This window comes from Athene noctua, chromosome Z (assembly GCF_965140245.1).
Source record: "Athene noctua chromosome Z, bAthNoc1.hap1.1, whole genome shotgun sequence".
Taxonomy (NCBI): Eukaryota; Metazoa; Chordata; class Aves; order Strigiformes; family Strigidae; genus Athene; species Athene noctua.
The window spans coordinates 65,070,042-65,084,017 of record NC_134077.1 but is presented as its reverse complement, the minus strand read 5'-3'; the positions used below and the strand labels follow the sequence as shown (position 1 = coordinate 65,084,017).

At 34.5% G+C, this 13,976-nt stretch overlaps 1 protein-coding gene across 6 annotated transcripts in view; it reads left to right on the top strand.

The window, feature by feature from the left end:
- The window catches only part of CCDC171 (coiled-coil domain containing 171), a 148,034-nt gene that overhangs the window by 73,003 nt on the left and 61,055 nt on the right, over nt 1–13,976 (top strand). For all 6 annotated transcript variants that reach the window (XM_074933256.1, XM_074933252.1, XM_074933253.1 and 3 more), the window contains one exon: nt 591–776. In XM_074933256.1, the coding sequence (XP_074789357.1) occupies nt 591–776 (186 nt within the window). The remainder of the gene's footprint in view (nt 1–590; nt 777–13,976) is intronic.

Genomic DNA, 13,976 nt, shown 5'->3' with positions numbered 1-13,976 from the left:
TGTTCCTAGCGGGTAAAATGGGCTCTTTTTTACTCCAGTAGACAACATTATATCTAATCATCTTCAGTTTTGTTCTTAATAGATTTTATTCCCTTACCATTCTAGGACAGTTAGATGAAATTGTCACATTTTAGATTGTCATTCAAATGTAGATGATGATTTTCCTTGAAGAATTATTTCTTATTTCTGGAACATTTTGGGGAGGGAAGGAGGAGTCCAGGAAGATGTTTACAGGGGTTAATAAGATACGCAGTGAAATGTGGGACATTGATCTGCATATTTCCTTCTAAAACTGATTCTTTATAACCTGGGTTGCTAATTTAAGTAGAATAATGAGTACATATGGTTTACAGTACCCAGAATGCTTTTTTGAAAAAAATAGAACGACTAAAGTGGTCTGCTGTTCTATTGTTTGGTGATCTGTCCTCATGTTAAAAAACCCTAAATACTCATCTTTAGCACACTTTTGTTTCAGAACTTGATATGTTTGCAAGTGGAACTCTGAAAGTCAGGCATGTAAACAAGTGAATACAGTTACATAATCAAACTCTTATCAGAAATTGATCACCCATTAATATTTCCCTTATCAGAAGTTGATCACCCGTGAGAGGTTTGAAAGTGCGTGTGAAGAATTAAATAATGCATTACAGCGGGAGCATCAGGCACAAGTGCTTTTGAATGAACAGGCACGACAGCTACAGGAATTAAATAATAAACTAGAAGTGCACTCGAGTGAAGAAGCAGATAAAAACGAAATCTTAAGTGAAACTGTAAAGGTAAGATGATTATCCTTCTGAAACAGGCACCGAAAATTTATCTTTTGGTGAATAAGCCAAATCTTGCAGTTCTTCTGCAACTAAAATTATAGGACTAAGTGCACATACACTGCTCAGTCCATTGGAATTTTAGGGTACTCAGAAAACACATTCGAGATGAAACTTCAAGCTATAACTTCCCATTTCTGCTTTTGGGACTGAGCAGTGTACACCAGTATCTGTAATCCATGAAGTGTCTGGATTTTACATGATACATGAGACAGCAGTTCTAGCTATCATGAGGTGTTTGCAGGCTATAGGAAAAACAAAGGAAGAAATACGGGAATATTTGATTTTTTGATAGAGCTCATAAGAGTATTTTAAAAGCTGGATTAGCTATTTCGTGAATATAGTCTCAGGGTAGAGAATGCATTTGTCAGTTTGAAATGTACTAGGTGAAAGTAGAGAAAGACCTTTTTTTCATCAGGCTTTAGAGTTTTCCCCGGACCTAAAAGTAATAGGGGAAAAGATGTTCTTACCAGAATCTCTGATAGCAAATCAAGGAGCAGAGAGAGACTAAGAGGTTGTGGATATCGAACATGTGAAGACAAGAAGCCTTGTGATGGCAGGCCACTAATGTGTGGTGACCTGAGCTTTGCAGCTTTTACTTATTTTTTATTTAAAACAATCTTTGCTGCTTGTGTCTCCTCTTCAGCCTTACTGCTGTCTTTCCACCTCCCAGTATTCTTCTGTGAATTGATAGCTGAGCAAAAGACACTGTTTCACTGGTATTTTGAGAGAGAGAAGCACTTGCGATTCTGAGGAAGATTTAGGGAGGAAGTGATGAGAAATGGCAGGAGGAGAGCCAAAGAGATGCAAGCTACAAAACTAGTAGAAATGTCAAAAATGATTGTTGGAAATAGAATGGCAAAAATGGATGTCAAGGAGGATGACTTGCAGCAGAGTTGAAGTTTGAAGTGATGTAGAGTGGAGGAAACTGAAAGACGTCGGATTTGTTAGGGAGGGTTTTCATTAGCAGTATTATCTACTAAAAATGCCATACCTCACTAAGGGTGAAAGATGATGACGTTTCCACTTTGCCTGTTGGTTTTGTTTTTTTCTCCCTCCCAGTCCCCTAACTTTGGGTGTTTCTTTTCAGTGTAAGAATAAATTTGTCTAATGTTTAAGTCAGGTTGCTTGTTAACACTATCGCTTTTTTGTTTCAGATGTAAATAAAATATATATAAGTTATTAGACTTGTGTTTGGTTTCTTTGGGAAATACTTGATTCAAGATTTTTAAATGGATATTAGTATCATAAAGAAGAACAAGAAGACAGATGTTATTTGAAGTCTTCATTAGGGTCACTCATATATTATTGCATGAAATTTCACCATGGTGAAACATACCTTAACATTTGTCCAGAGGAAACGAAACAAAAAGTCAATTGCAGGTATTTAAAATATAGGATGGAGTTTTAAACAGAACTACTGCATGGATTATTCGATACTGAATTAGATTTCACAGCTTGTTGTCTTTATTAATTAAAGGCTAGGTACAATTTTTCTGAGACAGCAGTGATTCTAAAATGCACCCTACTTCTGCAACCCCCTAGCAGTTGTTTTAGTCTGAACAACTTCATTTAAGTCTGAAATGCTTGATTATAGCTGAAAGCTGTAAGGATATAATGCAATGTGTAATATAGCTGTTGTGATAGGATGGAGGCTAGGAAAGTTGACAAAACACTCCTTAGAACTGAAACTTACCACTTACAGTTACACTGATTTTGTTTTCAAAATGTATTACTCCATAATTCTCAGTCCTTTCCATGGAGTTTTGAACTAAAATTAAGTTGTATACTTGCTGCCACGTACTGTCCCTAAACTTCAGTTTAAATATCAGAAGGTTGATTGATGTCTCATAATTCCTTCATGATGTTTACTGTAATAGTTAGCACAAAATGGCATTGTGGTTGTAATGTCCTGTATCTATGACTGTATCAAGGAAGGGAACAAGATCAGTTGTGGTAGCATGGAGACACAAGTTCATGATAGTGTTTCTTTGCTTTTTTTTTTTTTTTTTTTTAATTATGTGCATATGATTTTATAATGTATACTTCCTAAATCATCATCTCACCTTCAACTTTTGTTTTTTACAGTTCCAAACCTGTGATAAGTTCTTCCTAAATTCAAGTAGCAGTTTAACACAAACTACTTTGATACCAAGGGGTAAAGGGACATTTTTATTTTGAACTCTACATGTTTGGATTTTTTTAAATTTAAGAAACAGTCTTTCATAAGCTTTTCTTCTCCCACAGTTTACTACAAATCCCACTTTATTCATGACAGGCAGAAATTGTCTCTGCCTTTGCCCTGGTGTTTTAACTGGCAGACTTGGCTGTCTTGTCTAATTGTTTTTTGTGACTTCAAATGGGGTTTTTTGTAGCTCTTGTTTTGTAGTACAGTGAAACAATCTCATCTCTTTAATAATCAACCCTGACCTTGTAAAAAAGTGTTCTTATAATTGTATAAGCTTTTAAACTCTTAAATAGTACAGAAGTAAGGAAGAAAATAACTGCTACACTGAAAAAATACAGTAGATTCTTCATCTTAAGGTACAAAATAATCTATTGGTCTAGACTAAGTATATATGAAAAGTTGGAGAATTTGGTGATGTACAAGTGATTTTTGGATGGAGTCAGTGTCACGGAGTAAAAAACCTTTGAATTCTTTATTCATAGTTTTTAAACAGGTAGGAAGGGGAAAAATAATATTAGATGCTTTTACTTTTGCTAACTTATTTTTAAGCTTATTCACACTTCAGCAGCAGTCAGTAAGGAGATATTTTGGTATTCATGTACTTCCATAAAGTAGGCTTATTAAAGGAGTAATACTTAATTTCTTGGCTTTATCGGTTCAGATTTTAATCCTGTATATTTTTATCTTCTTAATGGCATATACCATAGAGACGTCCAAGGTAGCCAATTACATTCAAGGTCAGCTGGAACTAAGTAAGTCTTTTACACCACTTTTTTTATTAGATGAGGTAAATCAGTAGCTCTGATTCCCTTGTGTTTGAAGAGAAACTTTTACACAAATGCTAAACAGGCATCTATAGCAAACATAATTTGTACTTCTTATACAAGCATGTCTTAAAAACATTTTTCTTCCTGTTGACAGTCACTGAGTGTATATTTACTTCCTTTCAGATATGTTAGTACCTGAAATAAAAACAGTATCTTTTTAAGGTTTAATTTATGGAACACGTCCTATAAATTGTTAATCAATAACTCTGTGTGCATTTCAAGTGCAGTATGTGTTAAACCATGTAACTTGCACACTAATCTGTGTCAAAATAGTCTTCAATACATGTTTTAGAAAAGGATACCCTAAATTTTGGGTTTATTTACTCTGCTGAGTTTAGTGAAGCTGCCATTGATATATGACAGCATAATCAAGAAAAGAGTCTCATCCAAGTGCTTTGATAACACTCACAGAAAAAAGTTTTTTGAAGGGAAGGTTTAGAGTGTTTTATTTTCACTGGCTATTTCATTTAAATCATTATATGCATATTCTGTGTTCAGAAAGTGTGGTAGCCTTTGCTAAACAGACACATCTGAATTAATTAGATTCTGATAGAGATTGGGATTTCTAGGTTTGTTAGAAGTGGGTATTTTCCCTGAGCGGGCTCTCTGTTCTTGGTGGGGATTTCGGGTGAAGGTGGTACACAATTTGCTGCTTTTTGTTTCTTTTCCTCGTCATAGTTTTATAGCCACATGTCCTCCCTGAAAAATAATTTCAATTATTTACACAATTTCTTTTATTAATACCATCGCATATACTTTGCAAGTCACTTTAATAGTTGGCTATTTCTACAAACGCAGAATTCTAATTTACAGAAAGGTTGAAAGGCCTCACTTATATGAGGAAAGCAAAGTGATGTTCATGCTTCTCAAATAGAACAGCAAAGATTACAGTCAGTATAAGAACGGAAATAGGTTTTGGATTTTTTTTTTTTTTTTAAACTCTCTGACATCTTGAATTGGAAAGACTGTTAGGAGTTGGGTGCACTGAGGGATACTGCTGATTCCCTAAAACTTGTCACTTTGACAAGACACAGCATTTCTATGCATTATCCGGTGAAGTTAAAGGCTGTTCTTTTAAGAAAACAGTATAGCTGATTGCCATTAGCATCTAACTTAATAGAGAATTTCTGTTAATGAAGTTTAGCATGCTAAAGAGAAGTAAACTCCCCTCTGAATAGGTGAGAAACTAAAATTCATGATTCATTAATTAAATGGAGTTTTTAGTTTTCATACTCTCTATGTTCTGAACATTTAAATAATTTATAAAGTAGGTAAGAATTGATTAGCATTGCCATCTGCCCTATTCTTAGTCAAAAGAGGTCATATGTTTTCTTATTACAATAAATTACAGGTTAAACAGTTTTGTCATGTATTTCAGTTCGCGTTAACACTATTTGTAAAATAAGTAAGCCTGCTCATTCCCCTTCTCTGTTACGTAACTTCCACTACTAACTTGTTAGATAAATAGTCTTCAAAGAGTTAGGTCAACTAAAGACTTGCCCTGGCGCTGATTCTTTGTGCTTTCTTGTTAAAGCTTGCAGTCATTGTATGTGGAATTTAGGTCTATGGGAAGGGAAAGTTTTCCCATGCTTCTTTCTAGCAGCTGCTATCTTTACACAATAGGAGAGACACATAAAGAGCATCCTATTATGGGCTGGACCTCAGAGCACAGAAGGAAAGAGAAGACAACTGTGATGAAATCTGCAATCTATTACTCAGTCTGCATTTCAGATATCTTCACCTTAAATTTCTCTTTTCTGTGGTTTGTCTGTGAAGTTGTTTTGTTGTCTTACTGTCTACTTTGTGATTTTAAAAAACAAGTTAATAAATTTGTGCATTAAATCTTCTCTTGGAGATAAATAATTGTACTCTATTCAGTTTAGCATTTTGAAAGCAGCACTTTATGTTATGGTGCACAGCTCTCCTTGCTTTGCTTCTCTGGTTAGCCTCTAAGATTCAAGGTCCAAGGGTTGCCCTGTTCTTTTTCCACTTTAGAGATCACCTCATTAGGGATATTGATCCCTGCATTTTCTTGCTGAACTAACTTATTTCCAGCCAGGTTGTTAGGTCTGTGCGTTTCCTTTGTTCTGTGCCTAGAACATTCATCAGTATCAGCATGAGTAGTCTGGGGGGACTGAGGTCAGTACATGGCCTTTAGAAAAGTATTGTATTTGCTCTGTAGTCATCAATGAAGCAACCAAGCGACTAGCAACCAAGTTGCTGAAGATCTGCCTTAACTTTTCTGAGTCAGGATTTCTGGAAAATATGTAAGTAATGAGCAGAATAGGAGAAAGAATAAAGTTAAAATTTGTGGTTATGAACTAGTTATGTGCTTGCATTAACATGAAGTTCAATACAACAATTCAAAATTTTGCAGTATGAGTCACACAAACATAATATAATTAGAAGCTCTTATTTTGAAAGGGTATTGGCATTACCATTGTGTTAGTTTCATTCTTCTGCAGTTCCTCTTTTGTCCAGTTTTGCAAGTTGAATGTCAGTAATATTAGTTCTGTAATTTGAGCAACGTCAAGGTTTTACATTGGAATTTGAATGTTTTTTGTTATCTTTTAAATTATCCTGCTACAAAATATTTTATTGATTAGTACTAAGAATATTATTCAGGCTGGTTTTTGTCAGGCAAATTCTTTACTATCTTTGTATAGTAAGAAAATAATAATCTCCAAAATTCCTTCTACTTTACATTGAGAGAAGAGTGAAAGGAATTGTCAGTTTATTACATTTACATTCAATCTAGTCAGGTATAAACATCTAATAAAAAAAGACATCCCTGAGTTAGAAAAAATCACATTTTACTTTTAATGTGTCAAGGAGTTTAGGATAGCTGAGGAAGATACTCTGTGTTACAACAATTTGGGTGTAATTTAGACATTGAGAGAGACCACTGGATTAAGTCATGATTACATAACATCTCTTTAGTTAGTCTTTGAAAGCTATGAGCAGAAGTTCATTTCCAAGTAAGAATAGGTTTTCCCTTCTAAAGAAAATTACGGAATAAGTTTGATCATGCTAGTCGGATTCAGTAGTCTGATTTCAACAATCATTTTACTAATCATGCACTTAAGTGCCCTTCTGGTATTTTGCAGAGGAAGGCAAGTAACCAAGACAGGTAGAACTGTGCCCAGGAAAAATGAAACTAATGTAGAAAAAACAGTCAGTAGTTTGGACTGCAAGTTACTTCTCAACAGATGGCTAAGACCTTGGGTTTTTTGTTCTAATAAATTAATGACTGGCACACAGTGAAATGTAGGATGCTTCAGTTGTCTCTTCACAGTGTAGTAATGTTGCTTATTTCAGAGAATACTTTTTGAGTCTGTTTGCTGCACCATGCTATTAAGAAAAAAAATAAATTCTGACATTCGGTGAAAGAATAAATAAAGAAAAAGGAAAACTTTAACAAAGAAATTGCATGAACCATCACATTTTTATAGTCTTTTAAAAGTAACTTCCAGTATTTTCTGGATATTCCATTTGTAGGAAATATTTGCCTCCATTGTGGGGAGGGGAGTGAAAATGGAACACTATCAGGATCTAAAAGCTTAATGGTTTTATAGAGGCATTGTAATTATACTAATAAACACCTTTGTCCATGACCTTGGAATTTATAGTGCAGTGAGAAAGATTTATTGACATGTAATTTGGAAGAAAAATGGGATTATTGTGTAATTACAGTGTGTGGTTATTAAGCATATGTACATACGTACCATTTATCCCTGTTATTTTAAGACCTTCAACTATGTTTCAGTTTTCACTCAAAAATACAGAAAGGCTTCTTGGTAAATCCAGTGCCGGGGAGATCTTTGTTATATTATTGGGTCAACTACAAAGTAACTTTGTTACCTTGAGATGTGTAGAGGGGATCAATAGATCTTTAAAACAGCATGTGATGTTTTTAAAGAAATGTTCTAAACCCTATTTTTTCTAGTAGCTTAGATATTAATGTGCAGGACTTTCTGCTATACAGGTTCTTGATATACAAGTGCTTTATACATAGATTTGCTTCTTGCTGCTGTTTATCTAGGATATCTCTAGGGCCCCATAATTTTTTTCACCTTAGTCAGGTTTTCCCATGATCTCCCTTTCTATTTGTGTGAAGCTAACTCTGTAAAGATCTTCATATCTTCTTGTGAAACCATAGCTAACTCTCAAAATGCCTGTTGGAATATAATTAAGCATGTATCTAACTGGCATGAAGCTAAAGGAAGAGATGCATTCCTTTGCACTTCAGTCCCCTTTCTTGGCTACATACAATGGTAGCAGTCATACCTATCTTTCATGTAATTTGTTCTTTTAAATTTAATTTGGCATTCTATTTTCATTAGGTATTTGATGATTTTCAAGGGCTGTTTTATGCAAAATGTGTACAACTTTCAGCTTCCAAAATCTATAGCTATGCTGTCTTTTAATCATGGAGAGCATGGAAGGTCTTGAAGATCGTAGTAGGTTAACAAACTCAAAACAGAAATTATTTTTCTGTGTTGCCTAAATTTCTGTGTTGACTCTTCAATATGTATTTATGAAAAACCTCCTGAAGTTGTTGTTGCTGAACGAATCTTATTACTGTCTCAGTTAGAAGGACTTTTAATTTTAAAAACTTTCTAGTTAATATAGACCTGCTGTAATTGTTTGGGGGTTTTTTGTCTGTGAACCATACAGTAGGTGATTTTAAAATTATGAATTAAAGATTCTCAATTCTAAGTAGTAGTCCCAAGATTTTATTTCTAAATAGTACTTTGCCATTATACAAGAAAATTTCTCAGGTGTGAGAATGAAGAAATGTTCCTAAAAAAGTTAACGATAACTTACAAAGATAATTAGTTGTGTGGAATCACCCAGTGTGTTTGATAATAAGGTTTATATATTGCTGTTGCTTCTGTAGGTGAGTGAAGCAATTTTCAAAGTTTGTACAGTCATGATGCTATTTTATCTTATACTTAGAAAACATAAGTGAAAAGTACGAATAATAATTCAATTTAACAGTTGCGGTGATTTATCACTGTCAGAGTTTACTATGTCTGCTTCAGGATATGTGTGTGTCATGCTCAGAAAAACACATTCCTTGTTTAAGGTTTGTGCTCTTGGTTGGCACTTGTTATGACACAAAGCAGATCCAGAGGGAAGGGAGATGCCAAATCAATATGACTTTATAGCACTTTGATCTTGTTGAATATTGGGCTGTAATGTGTCTTTGCTTTTTCAAGAGAAAAATTTAGAAGTTGCCTTTTATATTAGTTAAATTTTGTTTTACTGTATCAGTTCTTTCTGCTAAGATGACTACTCTCTAGTTTTTAATGAATGAAGGGATAGTAGTGACCTATATAAAAGAACAGACCTTTTAATCTAAAATTACTTATCAATTAATTGTTATTTTATTGGGGTTTAAGGAATAAAAGGGATAAAGAGAACACATATGCATGTTTTTCCTGCAGATACTTCATACATCAGGATGTGGCCGGCATAATATTAAAATAAAATATTCATACACTAAACAACATTTGGGGCTGTGTGTGGAAACACATATATCTGAATACAAATGTATGGGATGGTCAGAGCTCTTCTGAAGGGGAACACAGTGTTTGAATGTAAACTCATAAATCTGCTGAAGTCCGTGTTAATGTTAGTGACATGTTAAAAAAAGATTTGCCCAATTCCTTAATTAAAGAAAATGAAAAACTCTTACTGGTGCATGGTCAAAACTTCAGGCAGCATAAATTGACATACCTGGCACTGTCCATAACTGATTAATGTGATGGCTCACACTAATGTGCTAGGATCTGGTGGAGTTGTGCAGCAGTCTAAGAAACGGCTGCAGAATGACCTGCAGCACTAAAAAAACTTAATTGGGAACACCAGTATATTGAGGTCATGAACAGTATATTTTCTTACTCAGAACTGAACCTTAACTTCTCTTTAGAAAATTTCTTGAAACTAGTCTAAAGACTCTTAGGATTCCCATTTTTTAAACCAGTGTATGAAGTGGACACATACAGCCAGTGTACCACAATACTTGTTTCTTAAATTTAGTTCTGAAGCATAGTGCTGTATGATTTAACCTCCCTGATCACTTTTTAAATCTGTGTCCAGATTCCCACTGACTTCAAACTGTATGCCTTTGAAAATAAACAATGGAAATGAGACCATGGTTATTTAATTTGTAGGTAATATTTTATTGTCATTGTTAGTAATTATATTGCTGTTGTTTATCCTTCATCCTGAATTATCTTAACTAATTGTTACAATTGAGAAATATTCCAATGGAGTAAGTTGGATCCAGTGGTAGAATATTTTTGATAACAAAAAATAGTCTGTTCCTGGGTTTAGAAATGTCACTGGTAGTGCAAGATCATTAAGACCAGTAGTACACGATCAGAGGCAGACTGTTTGAGCCCACTTATAATGAAATGCCAGGAACTGGTGTAATATGTTGTGTCATCTTAGATATCCAGCTAAGTATTTCTGTTTATGTACATGTGATATAGCAGCACTTATAAACCATACTAAATTCTAAGTTCTGTTTGTATCTTTGTCTTGTACACTGTCTGCTAACCTGTACAATTACATAATGTATAGCAAAATTAAGCAACAGTATTGCATATGTTGTGTATAGCAGAGAACAGTGTTAGAGGAGCATCGGAGTTTCTTTGTAAAGTTAGGTGCCTTTCTTACAGGTTACATGAGAGTGTTATGAAAAGTTCTCTTTTGCAGTACCAGTTCATAAACCCTCTTTATGAAATCCTGGAACTGTGAAAACTGCAAGGCTGAGGGTCTGTCAGGGTAAAGAGAGTAACAGTGAAAAAAATAGGATTAATTCTTTTCTGTGGCACTTAAGTAACTGATTTAAAGATATGACACTGCCAAAGCACAGAAAAGCTGCTGCTCCTGCAGGGCTGGACCTTGTCGAGTCTGCAGTTGCACAAGGTTAGGTATTGCGGTGGGAGAGGAATTTACTTTTCTAGGGAGAAAAAAGAAACTTCAGTCAGGAGTCAATGATCATGTGCTCATGCCACCACGCATGTGATTCCAAAAATTTATTCTCACTTAACATCAACAGCTTTTTCTAATACACTTAAAACTTAGTGATAAAGACTGAGTTTTTTGAAAATTGTCTTTGTTCCATTAAGGTGGTATAATACTTCTCTGTAGCTTTCCAATAATAGTAACATAATTCACTTAGCTCAGAAGATGATAAAAATTTCTAGATTATCATGTGAATAAATTTTATTATGTACTTTAACATTTTCCAAAACATTGTTTGAAAGTAGGGTTTAATTATCATCTCTGATTGCATTAGTGTATGTCTGGAAGGCTCAGTGCATCTTGGTAGTCAAAAGGGTGTCCCTCAACTTTTTCAACTTCTGTTTCTCTTCAAATATAGCAGTGTACTTAGTTAACACATTTTAACACTGATGCTTTTGTTTGCTAGTACTAACAGTCCATGAAGATCTAGCTTGCATCTGGACAGTTTATATTTTGGGATTACTTCACATAAAATCTTTCAAAGTTTTGTTTATTTTTGCTTGCTTTGAAGCTGAGTGACATGTGAACATAGGGTGTTTTTTCTCAGAGAAGTGTTATTATGTGGAATTATTCAGGAATATCTGCAGTGTTTAAATTAATAAGCTCTTTTAATTCACAATAACTTTAAAGGATACACAGCTCAGTGACTTCATAAAGCATTTTCAGCCATCCTTTGCTAAACATTTTGAGCTAATGCAGTTGAAAAATGCATTCCTTTCTTGTTGATCAGAATAGATTTTCTCTTGAGAAATAAGTTTGCATTGTAGCACAGAGATATTAAACCTAGCTTTACATCTCTGAGGCACTGTAATCCAGCCTGAACCACTGCAGGTAAAATGATTGTGGTACCTAAACTTGCTTGGGTGTCTGAATATCATGCTTCCATCAAAGATGAACTATTGACTAGACATACATAGGTAATGCCATTCACTTCCACAATGTGAGTGCCTACAATTTTGAATGACTTCTGTAAGAAAAATATCTTGCAAAATGAAAACTTATGCATTTTCCCCATCCGATGCATTGAGTGACTCTTGAATAAATTGCTATTGAAAGGTTCTTAATACTTAAGTTCTAGATCTTGTAGAGTAACTGTATATCACAGCTGTGTTTTAAGCTACCCAAACCATCATTTAACTTACAGTTATCTTTAGATGATTGCTTGACTTTTTTTATCATGGTGATTTGGCTAAAGCTCTCTGTTACTAGCATAGTTTTTGCTCCAGTATTATGAGGATTTCTTATACGAAATAATCACAAGCAATTGCATTTGACATTGTGTTAGAAATGTAAAAAAATGTCTGCAAGTATCCCTTCATTCACCAGTATTGTGTTGGTTATTTATTAAAATTATTGTGCTGGTTGGCATTGTTTTGCTTAGTAGACCCACTCCTGGTCTGTGACCTTATTACAAAGGGCACTTTCAAAGACATGGAAGAGCCATTTTGCACCTTGTTAGATACACTGTGATCTGTAAGCTATGTTTAACTGCTTCCATGCTGCATCACATAATTCAGAGAGGAGTCATCAGGTATGTCCTTTCTCAGAGTGGCAGCATGTGAAAAGATTGCTGCTGTCAGGATGAGGATCCAGTAGCAAAGAGGTTAAAAAAAAAATCACTCTCTCTCTGCAGAGCAGATACAGCTTATTCTTGTGTCCTTTTGAGTACTCATATTTCTTTTCCTAGAAAAGTTTAAAGGGCATGTGAAAGCATTTGTTATTGAAGGGATGTCATGGGTGGTCAGCCTCAGGTTAGCTTTGCTTTGCAAAGGCAGAACAGCCACATGGAGTTCATTTCAAACTGTTTTAAGACAGTACTGCAGACACTATGAAACACACAGTGAATCCAGATAAAGTATGTTGATATTTTAGTTTGATTTCCAGTTGAGAACTGTAAATCCATCTTAGCTGTTGACGCAGTTCTAAATGTATATCTTAGATGTTGGGGTTTTTTTATATATTGATGAGATGTCTCAGTTATGATTTTTTTTTTTTTTTTTTTTGCCATGGAACTTTTTTCCCTGAGGTTTTTAATCTAATTTGATAGAACAAGTTTCATTTGGAGTTTTTCTTGATAAATAAGAATTCTTGTCAGAAAACATCCTGTGGAAATTCAGCTGTATGTTTTGAGATAATGTAATTTGGTTTGCATTGCAGTCATGCACACTGAAAATGCAGTTGACATTAAATATTAATGTAACTTCCTGTACCTTTTGGATTTGGACCTTTTGAAGTTGCAAGACTTCTCTAGGTTATCTGTAGACTGTCTTTTGAGGGACACTCAGAGACCATCATGAAGATTATATTTGCCAACAGAGATAATAGGAAGTGTGTTTCATGCTGGCTAAACTATGCGGGGTTTTTTTATCATGGAATTTTATTAGTTATGTGTGTAGGACAGTTTTCAGGCTACATTCACTGTACAGATCTTTTAAAAAGTATTATTTTGCATCTAAATGGAAAAGATCTATATAAAGCTTCATCCTAAAGACAAAAACTTTAATTTCACAAATTAGTTCATAATATACATACTGCAGTATATTTGCATATCTTGTAGTGCTGTGTTGTGTCTGCGTAATTGAAATTAATTTAGTAAGCAGTTTGATCGACTTTAGTTGATCTTGGAAAATATGCTCTCAGTATGTGTCACACATGCTTTGCATGAATTTAAACTGTGTGACTGTTGTTTGTCTGGAATGATCGTCTGTCTGTTATCTTTTGAATAGAGTGGGGTTTTGTGTGTAAAGAATGACAATGTTAAACTCTGATTTATTTTTGTAACTGAATTTGAAGAAAGAGTTTTACTTAGTGCAGAGCCTAAGTTTGTTAAAATTATTTGTGGAAGGACCCAGCCAACAGATATCCAATGAGATTTTTCTTCAGTGCTATCAGTTAGTTACTGTTCTCTCCAACAAATGGTTTTTCACAATCAGTTCATGGGGTAAAAAAGCCTAAATCTAAAATACCTCTATAAGGAACTCCTCCTAGGTATTCTGACGTAAACTGAGCTGATCTGTGAGCCTTTGGTGGCTTGTAGAGGAAGGAGTGCAGTGGTTTCTGAGCTAACACCCGAATGCCTAAACATCTGAACTAAACAGA